The 14,259-nt window shown below is 43.9% G+C and overlaps 1 protein-coding gene across 6 annotated transcripts in view; it reads left to right on the forward strand.

Moving 5' to 3' along the window:
* The window catches only part of SMARCA2 (SWI/SNF related BAF chromatin remodeling complex subunit ATPase 2), a 172,896-nt gene that overhangs the window by 138,920 nt on the left and 19,717 nt on the right, over positions 1–14,259 (forward strand). For 4 of the 6 annotated variants that reach the window (XM_027105759.1, XM_027105760.1, XM_027105758.1 and 1 more), the window contains 2 exons: positions 27–244; positions 8,307–8,360. In XM_027105759.1, the coding sequence (XP_026961560.1) occupies positions 27–244; positions 8,307–8,360 (272 nt within the window). The remainder of the gene's footprint in view (positions 1–26; positions 245–8,306; positions 8,361–14,259) is intronic. The other 2 variants (XM_027105761.1, XM_027105763.1) reach the window with 1 other exon arrangement.

Consider the following 14,259-nt stretch of genomic DNA (forward strand, 5'->3'; position numbering starts at 1 on the left):
TTTTCTCCTTCGTTCCCTATTAACAGGCCATTGAAGACGGCAATTTGGAAGAAATGGAAGAGGAAGTACGGCTTAAGAAGCGAAAAAGACGAAGAAATGTGGATAAAGATCCTGCAAAAGAAGATATGGAAAAGGCCAAGAAGAGGAGAGGTCGCCCTCCGGCTGAGAAACTGTCACCAAATCCCCCTAAACTGACAAAGCAGATGAACGCTATCATCGATACTGTGATAAACTACAAAGACAGGTGAGCGTTTCGTTCCTTCGCCTCCATCATCTTCATCAAGACCACAGGTAACACTGCCTGCAGAGCAAGATTTATTAAGGTGTACGCTGGGTTCTGGGCCCTTTCTCCCTCCTGTTTGATGGTTTTTGCTCCAGAGGTATCAGTAAACTTGTACTCTATTCAGAGAGGCTGCTCTTGATATTTTGTGTAATGTTTACCAGGTGTTATTTAAGGTATTTGGAAAGAGGAGTTTAGATGACCAAATGAAAGAAAAAAAAAAACGTAAGCTGGAGAAGGGTTCTTTAAAGATTTCCAAAATACCGTCACTGATGTGGAAGCATTGGAAAGAGAGTGAAATGGTACCTTTGGATTGAGGTGTTAGAGGAGAAAAAGAGTTCTATCACATATTTAAGGTAAATGTTCATGCTAGGACTTTGTTTTAAGCCAAACCGAAGCTTCCATCAAAAATACCTTTCCTTCTTTCCTTCCAAGACACTTGAATTTCCGAGCACTTGTTCGAGCCATCTCCCTCTTTTCTCATAACCCTACCTAGACAGGATGGTTTTTCAGCAAATTTCCCTCTTTTTCATGGAACTTTCGAATGTGAACTTTGAGAAATCTGTACTGGACACTATCCCCAGGCCATTTTTAAACAATAAACAATTATTTGAAAACCAAAGTAAAGATGTTCTTGGGTGTCAGGCAGCCCTATATAGTCGATAAACTAGTTAGGCTACATTTTGGTTGGTTGATTTGATCTCTACTCAGTAATCATGTGATGCGGTTTTAATAGGAAGATGACATCTCACTTCAGTTGAAAAATTGAAATTTTTTTTCCTCTAAGTTACATAGTGGCATGAATCAACTTTTCGTTACCAAAAATTCTTGACATTCACTGGTGTTGCTCTATATAACTGGAATTGCTTACTACAAATAAGTTGTGCTTTTAGTTCTTTGTGGTAATTTTAGTTGCATGTCTTCATACGAGGAAGAAAACCTCATCGTGAAGATTAAGTAGTATAAAAAGCAAGAAACTTTCAATGGGGTTTTACTGATAGCTCCTTAGAGAAAATATAAAGACTTTTCAGAAATGGTGAAAGGGACATAGGAGCAGATGCGTGTGGAAGGGTCAGAATTTCTTGCTCCTCTCTGCCTACCAGGTCTCTCACGTCCCCTGCTTACTATTTTCACTATTATTTTCCTTTTTTTTTTTTTAAAGTCATTCCCTTTGAGCATTCTAAAGTGGCCACAAAGGGCAGCCCCATTACATTAGGTTTGGATAAGCTGTTCACTGATGCAGGGGAATGACAGTAATCTAGGAAGGAAAATTTGGCCACGAGATCATTCTTTGCCCAGATGAACACGCCAACTTCCTTGTAAACTCGGAGTCAGTAATTCTCTCTGTCAAGTTTCTGTGCCTCCCCAGCTGTACTGGTAGATTGGCTGGAAGCAGGAGTAGTTTCCAGGAAGCCAGGTTGGACAGTTTCACCTTATTTTATCAGCCCCTGGTGTAGAGAAAAATAAGCAGAGAGTACCACTCTGCACATACCTCTAACGTTTTGCCTTTGTCCCGGGAGAGTGAAAATGCCTGTGGCTTGGACCAGGTGTGCCTTGATATCTAACATGCATTGTGTTCATTACCTGCTGAGTGAGCCTAGGGCTGCTGTAGCATTGAGAAGAGCCAAGAAAGTCCTTGGAGGTTTGAAAGCCAGGCCTTTTATGCCAGGGGATGGCTGTCTCCTCCTTTAATGGTGTAAAAGGAGTCACCAGCCAGTGGACCACGTACTGCCAACAGATGGTTTTATTTCATGTTTCTCCTTTTTTTTTCCTTTTTTTTTCTTTTAAGCAAACACATAAAGCTGGAGAGAGTTCTTATAAAAACGTCAGGGTTTCCTCCCTCCCCCTTTTTTGGAAAAACCTAAAAATCTGGCAGCACTCTACCTAGCCTTCCCTAAGGTGACAGTAGGAGTGGAACCCACACCCCAACCCGTTGCAGACTGTCTGCTCTAGGCGGCCACCATCCCCGTCGCTCACTATCGTCTCTCGAATATGGAGTGTCAGTTGCCATTTATCATCGTGTTTTTCGCACCTGGCCCACTTCACTCCTTTATATCACCTGCTGGCTCCGTAGCCTTTTAGGTTTGTGATTTCCTGACGCACAGGGCTATGGGCTGATGACTTTTCCAGAACCCACCCCCACCCCCAAATACAGAGTAGTATGAAGTTAGGTCTCTTTAACCTCAGCTAAGCATAGCACAGTAGTTTAAGCTCTTGTCTTGGTTGAACTACCTGCATTTGAATCCTGTCTCTACCATTTACTACCTGTGGAGCAGCTGGGCAATTTACTTAACCTCCCTGGTCCTCAGTTTCCTAGTCCACAAAATGGAATGATTACTGTACCTGCCTCTAGAGGCATTAGGAAGATTTGATGAGTTAATATAGCTCTTTGAACAGTTTAATTATTAATAATCAGCCTTTCAGACAATTTATAGCAAATCAGGTAGGTGAATGGAGCTCTGAGCACTATAAAGAAAATGTCCTTGCTCGTACGGCTTTCATATTGTTATTTCCAAAACCAGAAAGCACAGCTTCACTGGGAATGATGACTGAGCATGTCTTTGCTTGTACTATAGGGAGAGGCTATTTAAATATTTCAACCTGCAGACACTGAATCGTTTGTTTGTTTTCCCCCTTTCTCTGGTTTTATTTATTTGTTTTACTTTTCCTGAAAGTACCCTGGTGAGGCCCCCCATTCTATTACTGCCCACGTTTAGGTACTTCTGGGAAGTATGTTCTAAATTCTCCACTGCTACATGTTTCATGTATATTTCGTGTTAGTGATCCTCTAGAAAAAAAAAGCACTTACTCAGTTTATGTTTTTTATGTCTCTTACCAAATTTGGTGCTCAAGTAGGAGGTGCTCAAATTAGGAGGGCCTTAATTAGATACATCATATTTTTGGTTGGTTTTAGAAAATGCTGCTGAGAAATGTACTTCGCCATGTGTTGAGATTTTTTGCACCAGTAAAGTCAGTGACTAATATAGTAACTCAACCTACCTGTGAAAGAAGTACCACCTGGACTAACCTCCTTCCCATCACCTCAGTCAAATGTTACAGCTCTGACAGTCGTGTACATCAGCAGCGTATTAAATAAGAACTACCATCTATATTTAACTGATACATAGGAATTAATTAGCTCTTATGAGACAGTTTTTTTTTTTCAAAGTTCTTGCATGATTCTGGGACAGATGTATTTTTATTGTTTAAAAAGAACTAGGATAATTTGTGTCTATTTATTGCCTTTGTTTTCAGTGCCAGTCCTAATTTTTTTTAGGGGGATGCTTTTAAAAAATGTGACCCCCCTCTCCCCTCCGAGAGCCAATGATTCTGTGTGATTCACAAATGTAAAATTTTTCTGCGGTAATCTCTACGAGAGGTAGCACTGATCTCTTGTTACCGTTCCCACCATTTTATTTCTCCAAATAGAAAACTTGATATGAAGTATTATCGGAAGGCTTTGTTTTGATCTGTTAATAAGCATGGTTATGTAGAAGGCTTTTAAAATGATATTCTCCCTTTATATAATATTTAACCTAAGATCTTTTTTGTCTTGGAAAAGGGATCCATCCTAATTTGCATCTGTACCCTTTAAAATTGCCCCCGTGAAGAGATGGTGATGGTGAAAAAGCAGGGTCTGGGTTTGGTGGAGCTATTCCAAGTCTAGAGACATGGCTTACAGTTCCTTGGATAAGGAGGGAGATTCCTAGAGGGAATTCTTAGTGTTAGAAGGGGTTTTAGCTCTACCTGGTCCAGTTTCCCAGATGTGTCCCCCTGCATTGCCTCTAGCAGACCATCATCTAACCTTGTGCGGACATGCCCAGCGTTAGCTCACTGTGTCAGGAAGCCGTTTGCGACACCAAAGGACAGCTCTAAACACGACAGGCATTTCCTATATGAAAACAGACTCAGCCCTCTGACTTATAGCTTTTGTTCTGCTTGGAACTTCAGAGAGTCAATCTGTTCTCATTCCGAGAAATGTCCTTTAAAATATTCATAAACGTATCTGCCTTAGGACATTCTCCTTCGGGTTGTAACACCTCACTTTGCTATCTGAGTGATGCCTGGACTTCCAGCCATCCCGGTACCCCCCAACTCCGCCCCGCCCTTAGACACATTTTACTTTCTTAGTGTCCCATGGAAAACATAGCACCCAGAACTCCAGAGGTATTCCGATGGCGGCTAATTGCAGGATGGCTAGCCTCCTTATTCTGGACACCAAAATTCTGTTAACATAACTCAGGAGCGTGTTAACTTTTTTCACCAACCTTGATTCAGAGTTAACTCACGTTGAAAACACGACTTCTTGAAAAACTCCCTCTCCCGCAAAACATACACACAGTTCTTATCTCACGTGAATGCTGCCAAGGTTAGCCTTCAGCTAAACCTCTGATTTTTTTTTTATCCTGTATTGACTTATTCCTATATAGTTTCATCTTACTGATTTTTGTACCACCATTCTAGCCTATTGATGTAACACTGATTATTTTATGCCTTTTTTTTTTAAAAAACAAAACCAAACCACGTTTACTTGTTCTCCTAAGTTGTTGTCATCTGAAGATTTGCTATAAGCTATTGCGAAGAAACTTCTAAAGGGCAAAGGACAGGTCTTCTGTGACATGCCCCTGAAAATCACTTAAGGTTGATGTGAATTTATTAATCAGTCATCTTTAGAGTTGATGAACCGTCTGTGAACTCACATGACCATGCTGTCATGTCACCCACATTCATCTATCCTTTCTCAAGGTTATCAAAAAAAGCTAAAACCAAGATATACCGTGTTTGTGGCCTCTCCGATCCATCAACCTAGAAACCCTGCCGAAAGGATGAAATGAGGTTAGCTTGCCATGGCTTTTCTAAGGGACCCCCTACCGGTACTTAACGATGTCATTTATCTTCTCTCTGTAGCCCTGTGGCATCTGAATAATTTCCTCTAAATTTTGACCAAGGGTCCACATCAGGCACAGCCGCCTCGAGTTTCCCTTCTCCTTTTGAAAGTGGGTACCTAGTCTTCTGATTCCATTTCTAGTCTCTGTGATTTCTTAAACATCATTAGCAAAAGCAATCTACACACTCTTTCAGGATGTAATTAGTTTGCAACTGGACACTTGAACTCATCTGAAGCTTCTTGATATGCTCTATCAACTCTCCTATCAGTAGCTTTTGTTCAACATTTATTATGCCTTGCTTTTCAAATCTGAGCGTCGTTCGTGTTCCCGAAGAGTCTGGAAACAGAATATGAGGAGGTTATCATCACCTCCTCCCGCTCTGACCAGCAGGAGTGTACTGCGAGGATGGGCCTCGCTGTCTGCAGAGGGTCTGGACTTCAGGTGCAGCTCTGAGGATGGACAAGGGAAGCGGCGGGGAGGCGGGAGATACCTGCCTGACCCTGGCACACAGTGGGGCGGCCAGGCGTGGCCAAACGGCTCCTTCCTCCCTGATACCTGATGCCCTTCAGCCTCTGCTCTCTTCCCGGAGGCTAGACTGTCTTCTTCTTGCCCCTCATTTTAAGAAACACTGATGACTTCCCTAGGAATGGTGGAAGGCCTCAGCTTCTTCTGAATCTTAGCTCTCCCCACATTGTAGAAAATCATTCATTGATCCTGGAAATATTAATTGTATTATTCCCCTCTTCTTTCTAGCCCTGAGGGCCAGAGGGTAAAAAAAGACTCATGGTACTTACCTCCACTAGCTCGCCATGTAGAGGAGATAGCCCGGATAGTACTGAACAGGCAGGTGGCCTGGGAGATTCAGGGAAGGTGGGGTCACGTGAGCCCCTTAAATAAGAATATAATAACATTATCTTGAGTTTATGGTCTCTTTTGGGGGGGAAAATATATATGTATATGATATATATATATGATATATATATATTTATATATGATATATATATATTTATATATGATATATATATGATAAATATATATTTATATATCATATATATGTGATACATATATTTATATATATCACTATCACTGCATTTACCGGGGAAAAGAGAGCTGGCATTTTACCCCGTTACATTATAGTACCTTTCTAAGGACTTGGGAATACTGCAAACCTAAGGACTAAGTGTACTTGTTTAATTCCTGTACACGAATTCCTATATACAGATGGAAAGTCATTTGTAGCATTTCCCTCGTTTAGAGTAAGGCTGAACTACTGTCTTCAAGGCCCACATATCGTCAACCCATATTCCAGAAGGGATGGGCTCTTACTTTAAAAAGTTGCCTTTTCTTTTTCCAGTATTATCTCCCCAAAGTGCTTTATCTGAAGCGTGTTCAGGTATTTGTGATGTCGAAGGCTTTCCCTCAGTTATCGTTATCCTGAGTCTTCCATCCGAGGTGGACTAATCACACCAGTGTTCACACTGTCTTTTTAAAATTGATTTGTAGTAACATACATTTTGAAAGCCAAATCCATACCCTCATTTAATATGCTTTTTTGTTGTGTTTGTACTTCTTTTTCAGTCAGATTGCTGACCCGTGTAGGTCTGTCCCCACATACTCCTTATCAGAATCGTTCGAAAGCATTCTGTTGGAATTTCCTTTGATCAGAGCCTTCCTTCCCCGATGAGGTGTAATCTCCATTAGTGTCAGATCATAGAACCATGCCCAGCTCTCTCTCCAAAGCATTTGCAGTATGTCCTGTAACATGTCTACAGAATGCTCTTCACGACTGCACATTCTGAGACAACACGGTCTATTTCAGCTTCGGTATCCCGTTGGTTAACACCCATCATCAACTCAGGGTCCCCAGTGTGTTGGGAGAAAAGTGGTCCCAATTCTGTGCCTTATTCCTAACACGCCCTTACAAACAGAGTTTCCTCAGCATTTCTCCCAGGCCCCCCACCACTTCTGTGTCCTCACCCACCATCTGCATCAGGTCCTTTACCATCGTCGCTGGCCGTGCCTGGACGGCTGCATGCTGCCTGCTTCTCCTCCTGCCTCTGATTCATGGATCCCCTCTCGTCAGTGGTTACTTAACAACTTTCAGTAGCTTCTCATTGCCTACCCGATAGCGACCAGACTTCTCACCGTGGGAAAGATAGCCTTCCACAACCTGGCCCTAGGACCTTCCCAACTTCATCTTCCAACGTGCAACTCTCCCTTGTCTGTCAGACATTCCACCCGCTTCTCTGCTTTCCCAACATCGCCTGTACTTTTCGCCTCACCACTCCCGGATTTATGCCTTGCACCTTCTGTAGTGTCTCCCGCTCTCCCTGGGCACAGTGGGTAAGGTCTCTGAGGAGGGATGTGTAAGTGGCTAGACGTGGGCTGTGTATGCCAATGGCACCGTCTTTGCCTGGAGTAAGATCTAGAGAGGATGGAGGGATTTCCCAGGGCGTGACACCCCTCTCAGCCACTTCTCTGCCACCACACGAAGGAACGCCAGTGGTGCAGTTGCAGAATCCTCAACGGAAGGGGCTTCCCTAGAGGCCTGGAGAAGGAAGGGCCAGAGATCTCACGTGGTGGTTGTCATTTCCAGTGGAAGATCATTAGCTTGGTGATCTGTTGGAAAAGAATGGAGGTCTGGGAAGGAGAGCTGACTACCTAGATGGTGTTCAGAAACCAATTTAGGCTGTGGTTCAGTGCCCCCTCTGTGTGCTGCCTGCTGTAATAAAGTACAGCATCCCGTTCAGGGTTCACAACCATTTTCTGAGGGTTCATCCCCATTTTACAAGTGAGGAGCTAGACTTGGATAGGCCGAAGCTACTACATTGCTAAGGCCACCCCTTACCCCCGCCAAGCAAACGCTGCCTTTCCTCCACTGCTTCTAGAACGACGGATGGAAACGTGTGGAGGGAAATGAGACCAGAGTAACAGGTATTGACGCGTTCGGGAGAAGCAGGAAACGTCCCCAGTAATCTTCCCAACAATCCCCCGAGGTTGGCGAGGCAGGTAGGTGAGGAGACTGAAGCTGGGAGCGTGAGATGAATTACCCGAGGTCACCAGCCTAAGAGGAAGGAGCCGGGCTGGGACGAGGACCCAGGTCTTCTGACTCTAGTGTTCTTTCTACTCTACCACAGGTGTAACGTGGAGAAGGTGCCCAGTAATTCTCAGTTGGAAATAGAAGGAAACAGGTCAGGATCTGTCTTGTATTCCCGGGTCTCTAAATACAGGTATCCCTTGGTCCACCAAACAGACTGATTTCCTAAAGACTCGGCCTTTGGAAGCCAATTTCTCCGGTGGCCTCCTGACCACCCCTCCTTGGAGTGGGAGGTGGAGGCACAGATATTCTCAAACACCTGTCGTGGCTTTTGAAGTTTTTGTGCTGTGTTGTAGTTTGGGCGTGTCCATCCTGTAACTGCACTCCTTACAAAGGCATCAGGAGCCGCCACTGAGCGGGACGGTCCCCCCAGCATCACTCAGCCATGGGTTTCTGTTGCTTTCCCCCACCACTTCCAGCGCAGCTTCTGTCTTACGTCCCACGGGCCTCTTAACTCCATGCTGTCTTGGTTTTGAAGCTTCCTGAGAAGCACCTGGGGTGCCGCGTGCGCGTGCCTGCCCTGTCTGAGGTTGTGGAGTCAGTCACGTGTGCGGAGGGTCTGCGCACCAGGTGGGGTTCCAGGCGTGACTTCTGGGCTGACCTGTCCTGTGCGGTCTTAAGCATCCTCGGGCAGCTTGTTTAACCTTTGTGTGCCTCTGCTTCTGTCTAGTGGGAAGCAGAAGTGTTTTCTTCCTAGAGATCTTGCCACACTGAGATGATGATAGTTGAGGCGGAAAGAGGGATGTGCGTGGTTCGCCAGGGTTAGGAGTTGTTATTAGTATACTGAAAATAACATTTCTTTCCCCCTTTGGGTCAGCCTGTACTTTAAAAAAATATCGAGCCAGTACTTTGCCATCCATATTCCACTTTTGTCAACTGACTCAATGACGTCCTTTATGGTACTTCTTCCCCCCCCCCCCCCCGGTATAGGATCCAATCTAGGGCCAGGAGGCAAAAGAATTGAAGCTGTGTCCTGTATTTCAGAATACATAGCATCACCAGTTGTGGCCTTCCCTTTTACATAGGGAGATTAAACGTGGGGTGATTTGTACCCATCCGTGTCTGTGCGGAGGTGAAACTGGTGGGCAAGATTGTCAGTTTTGGGTATCTCTTATTGTAAACAGTGAGCAATCCTGGAAGCCAGACACACGAACCATACTGTGTACTAAGAGGCATCGAGAGTGGTGTTCTGTTTTTGCCATTACGAGAAAGAACTCAGTCTGGATTCGAATTTCGGAACTGAAACAAGAAACGCTTGACTTTGGGGGGCTTGAAATGATGAACTACCCGGGTAAATCTTTCCAGCTCAACCACGTAGGAAGGAGGCTTTATCGTCTCTAAAAGGCATGATGTGGTCTAAAAGGCATGATATAGGCTAAACGCCCAGCGCAGTGCACAAGGACAGGCCTAAGCTCCTTCACCCCCTATCCCCTCTTGCATCAAAATAATCATGTGACCGTGAAAAGTGGATTAATAACGTTAAAGGGTATTAAGAGCCCCAGCGTCATGCCTTGGCTCTCTGAGGAGACGATGTGACCGTATGTAGTTAGGACCCAGATAAATCCTTCCACTGAAGACACATTTAAACTGCAATTTCCAGAGGCATAGAAGGGGCTTGACGTTTCCCTCCTCAGGACTCTGCGGAGTCTGTCTGGTCCCGTACTGTCACATATGCTGCTTCTCCCCAGAAACCCGAGTTCAAGACATGTTGTTCAGAGCTTACCTTATGATTAATTTTTAAACATTCTTTAAAAAAAATCCCTCCATGTGTTCAAAGGCACTGAGCATTTTCTATGTGTCAGTCTCTGTGTAAGTATTGAGAATGGGGGGGCGGGGGTGGGGAAATGAGTAAAATGGAACGCCTTAAAGCATAGTTGGAAAGAGTTATATAAAGGAATAACGCACATCTACGGTATGAATCAAGTGTACATGCCAGGTGGGAGGGTAGGAAGGGGGAAAGCAAAGTCAGTCAGTGGCTTGTGGGAGGAGTAGAAATGCCCCAAGCAGATGGGGATGGGGGGTGGGCGGAGGCAGCCAAGGTGCTGAGACCCATGTGTGTAGGCGGCCAGGGAGGAGGTATGGAAAAGCAGGACCCCTTCTAGAGACCACATGTCTCAGTATGACTGGGTCCTCAGGTGCGAGGGAAGAGGGGCATAGCATTGGACATGGCGATGGGGGTGAAGGCAAGAGAGCAAGTACTCAGAGAGAGGTATGATTGACAGGACTTAGGGCAGACCAGATGTGAGAGGTGGAGGAGAACTTTTTGAGGATAACTCCTGGTTCTGTGTCCTGAGTGGTAAGTGAAATTTACATTTACAGAAATATGGCTGAAAAGAAAGGTGGCACGTGGTACCCAGCCCTACATACTCCATCCCAGGAAATCTAAATTCCCTCCATGGCTATTAACAGCCCTTAGCGTCGTGATTATGTTGTTAGTATTGACTGTCCCTTCAGGACCGGCTAAGAAGCTGTTATAGTCAAAATTTAGTTTTAGCAACATCGGCACCAGACATTCGGCATTTCTTTAAGTGGGGGAGGGAGGCTGTGACCGGATGTCAGGCTCAAGCCCCTTTGCATTTCATTAGGTTACAGAGAAATTGCCATGAAATACAAGTGTGACCAAGTGGATACACTGAGAGAATCTTGGTTCTAGGTGAAGAGCCTTTCTTCATTTATTTTGTTGGGATACTTAGGGCTGAGCCACAGGGCTGGCAGTCTATCTTGTGTCCTAGCAGCGTGGGGAAGTCAGAACTTGAATTGATGTCCAGGGTGACGCTTCCCCGGAGTATGGTCCTCAAACTCTAGTCCTGGAGCTTCTTGGAGAATTCCCAGCGTGGTTAGAGGCTCTGGGAAGTTTTGTGTAAAGTAGCCTGCTGAACTTTGTCTAACCCAGCATTCCCCAAACTCATTTGACCAGTGAAGCCCCCTTTTCAGGGAACACTATTAATAATCCATTAAGCTCATGTTTCATGGAGCACGTATTGGGAAATGCTGACTTAGAGCTCAGAAGCTGCGCTTAGTCCAGAGAGAATCAGCTCAGGGAAGTGCGGATTCTAGAACTTTATCTTGTCCTTCTTAAAAGTATCGATACTTTCAGACGTGTCCTGGATAAGCTGCTTTGACTCCTAGTGACTTGACACTTACTGGTGACGCTCAGCCAGTTGTACCCACGTACAGCAGGTGGGCAGCCCACAAATAAACGTGGTCCATCTGCTTTCTGAGGCACAGAAAGCCTCCCCGAGGCTTCCAGCATCAGCCTGGCCCGGGAGCCCAGGGTCTCTGCCTCTCCAAGCTTCAGGACAACCAGCATAAATGACCTCTCATTTATGAGAGGAGTCCCAGCTGGAAACAGCAAAACTGACTTTCTTACGGGGCTGATAAACTGTCTTCATAAGCACTCTCTGTCTTTTGAGTTAGAAACGGATTGCTCTGAAAGAGGGCAGCTATTTGGGCATAAGTGTTCTTGGGTATTCATGGGAAAAACATCTGCCTTGTTCCTTTAGAGTCCCACCTCATATGTCTTCCTGAAGAATTGCCGAAAACGGCCATTTTAGGAAAAAGCAGCACTCAGGGTGCCTGCTACGACACACACACCCCTTTGACAAAGTGACATTGGGGATCTGCAGCTCAGGTGGAGAGGCATTTGATTTTGTTTGCCTGCAAAAGCTTTGTGATTTTGAGTTTGATCACAATTCAGCCAAAAGTTCCGAAGCCTTTTTTTTTTTTTTTAACATTACGAAGTTAGAGACCCGGGGAAAGACCAAAGGACAGAACATTCAGTGGAAGGGAAGGTGTGTCCTTACCTTTTGAAAGGAAGGCATCCTCTGAGTCACTTCCGGGTCTCCAAGATGAGGTGACGAAAGCTGATGAAACGGCGTGACCAGTGTGTCTATCACATTGAGACAGGTGGACAGTTAGGATTCTGTACCTCTACCTGCTATGATGAAGTGTCGAGTGAGAAAAAGAGGAGAAGAATCTAGGTGTCCCGAGTCAATATTTCTAAAAAGTCAGGTGATAGATGATGAGTCTTCGCAGTCGTCTCCTCGAAATGCTTGTCTAAAGAAACAAGTACATAAACAGGACTCTCTGAATCTCGTGTCCAGGTGATCACCTCTGATTTGCAGTCATAAGTTCAATGAGAGAATTCCGAAGGAATAAATAGGGACTTCATACAGTAGATTCTGTTGGTTGTAATCTAGTAAATAAAAAAATTGTGGAATTATTGTTCCATTATTCTCTTTATCTGGCCTTCTGTGGGAGAGTTCAGAGGTGCCAGTTGATGAACTGTGCTGTTTATGGTGATGTAAATAAAGGTCGGTCATATGCCCCTCGGATGACATTTTTCTGGGAAAGATCAAATTAGATTTTTGACTTACAGCATGTTTTCAAAGAAGGTAACCCATAAAAGAGTTTGAGGCCTACTTTATTTATGGATGGCAGCATGGTTCCAAATTACATTAGATTGTAAACCTTCATTTTGTTGAACAAGAGTACCTTATTATTAATGTTTATTTATGCTCTGGCATTTCTCCTTCTGGTTCTTAGTTCATGCCCTTTTAAAAACCTAGTTGAATGTGTATTGCGTTTACAATTTGATGTCCTGTCATTTTTGGGGTTTTTTTCCCCATTGAATGTCATAATGAGCATTTTTCCTGTTTTTTAAGGCACCTACTTTAAAAATACATAATTTTAGATTCTAGCCTTGCATGACTTGTTTTCTTCCCCCGATTGTTTAACATTTTGGCTGCCTCAAATTATTTTAAGTAATGCTGTGATGGACATCTTTACATGTACATATAAAATATATATATATATCTTTATCCATATTCCAGCCTAGAGTAGATTACCAACAGCAAAACCATACATCAGAGTGTGATTACCTTGAAGGCTGTTGTTAAAGCCTTGCTGCTTTTCTTATTGAGCTGAGCAAGCCATTGAAGCCTCCTAACATGGGGGCGTTTACCTCGCATAAACCTGATGTAACCTCATTTTGGTTGGTAACGCAGGCACATTAGATACCTAGTCCTTAACACAACCCTTGGGGTGATTTTTACAGCTATCCATCCCATGTCAAAAGCAAGTCAATCCACATCCCATTCTGTTTTGCTGTTACCTCCTATATGCTTCAAGAAGTTGGGAAGTCGGATTTCCAAGCTTGTTAGGAGTCATCGGTATTGTCAGTCAATACTCAGTAAGACTCAGATGAGAGACCTCAGTAGAGAAGGCAGAGTGCGGGTACTCTGACACCTATTCTGTGACTGGCTCGGGTTTCTGGGGGCTTTCTAGATATGCAGGGTGCCACTCAGGTCTAAGTGCCTTTTGAAATGGTATTTTTTCAACCCTATAGGAATCTGACCCTGAAAAAAAGACACGTATTCACCTACTGCCCTCCAATGCTGACCCAATATTTATGGGGTTTTTTCCCAAAATGATTTCCTATGTTTGATTCCTTTAGGACTGTAATCATTTTCTGTAATAAAACGTTTCCAACTACAAATGGGTATTCTAAATCATGACGTCATTTCCTTAAGGAGGCAAGATAACCACGTTTTTATATTCATTAACTAACATAAACAAAACCTATGTCAGCTTTAGTTAAGATCACTTTTCCAGGAGTATCCATTAGGAGTGCTTGTCAACAGATCAGCTTCGGTAGGTAAAAGGACAAATCATAAAGCAGCCAAAAAAAAAAAAAGGACTCAACCAATATTATGAAAGACATACTGGCCAGCATTTTAAAGGAATAGGTTTCTAAGCTACTATTACAGCCTTAGGCACTCTTCCAGCTTTACCTAAACTCTAATCAAAGGTAGAGGTGATATTTATAATGTCTGTAGTCATTATTTTAAAGTCACAAGAGTATAGATGTGAAATTCTTGCCATTCGGTTTGTGGAGGTAATGGGAGAAAAATTGGTTCCCAGATGAAGCATAGCAAAGCAGATCTCGTGTGTGTGTGTGTGTGTGTGTGTGTGTGTGTGTGTGTGTGTGTGTG

Source organism: Aethalodelphis obliquidens, unplaced genomic scaffold, assembly GCF_003676395.1.
Source record: "Aethalodelphis obliquidens isolate GAN/ISIS:26980383/991018 unplaced genomic scaffold, ASM367639v1 scaffold7, whole genome shotgun sequence".
NCBI classification, from domain to species: domain Eukaryota; kingdom Metazoa; phylum Chordata; class Mammalia; order Artiodactyla; family Delphinidae; genus Aethalodelphis; species Aethalodelphis obliquidens.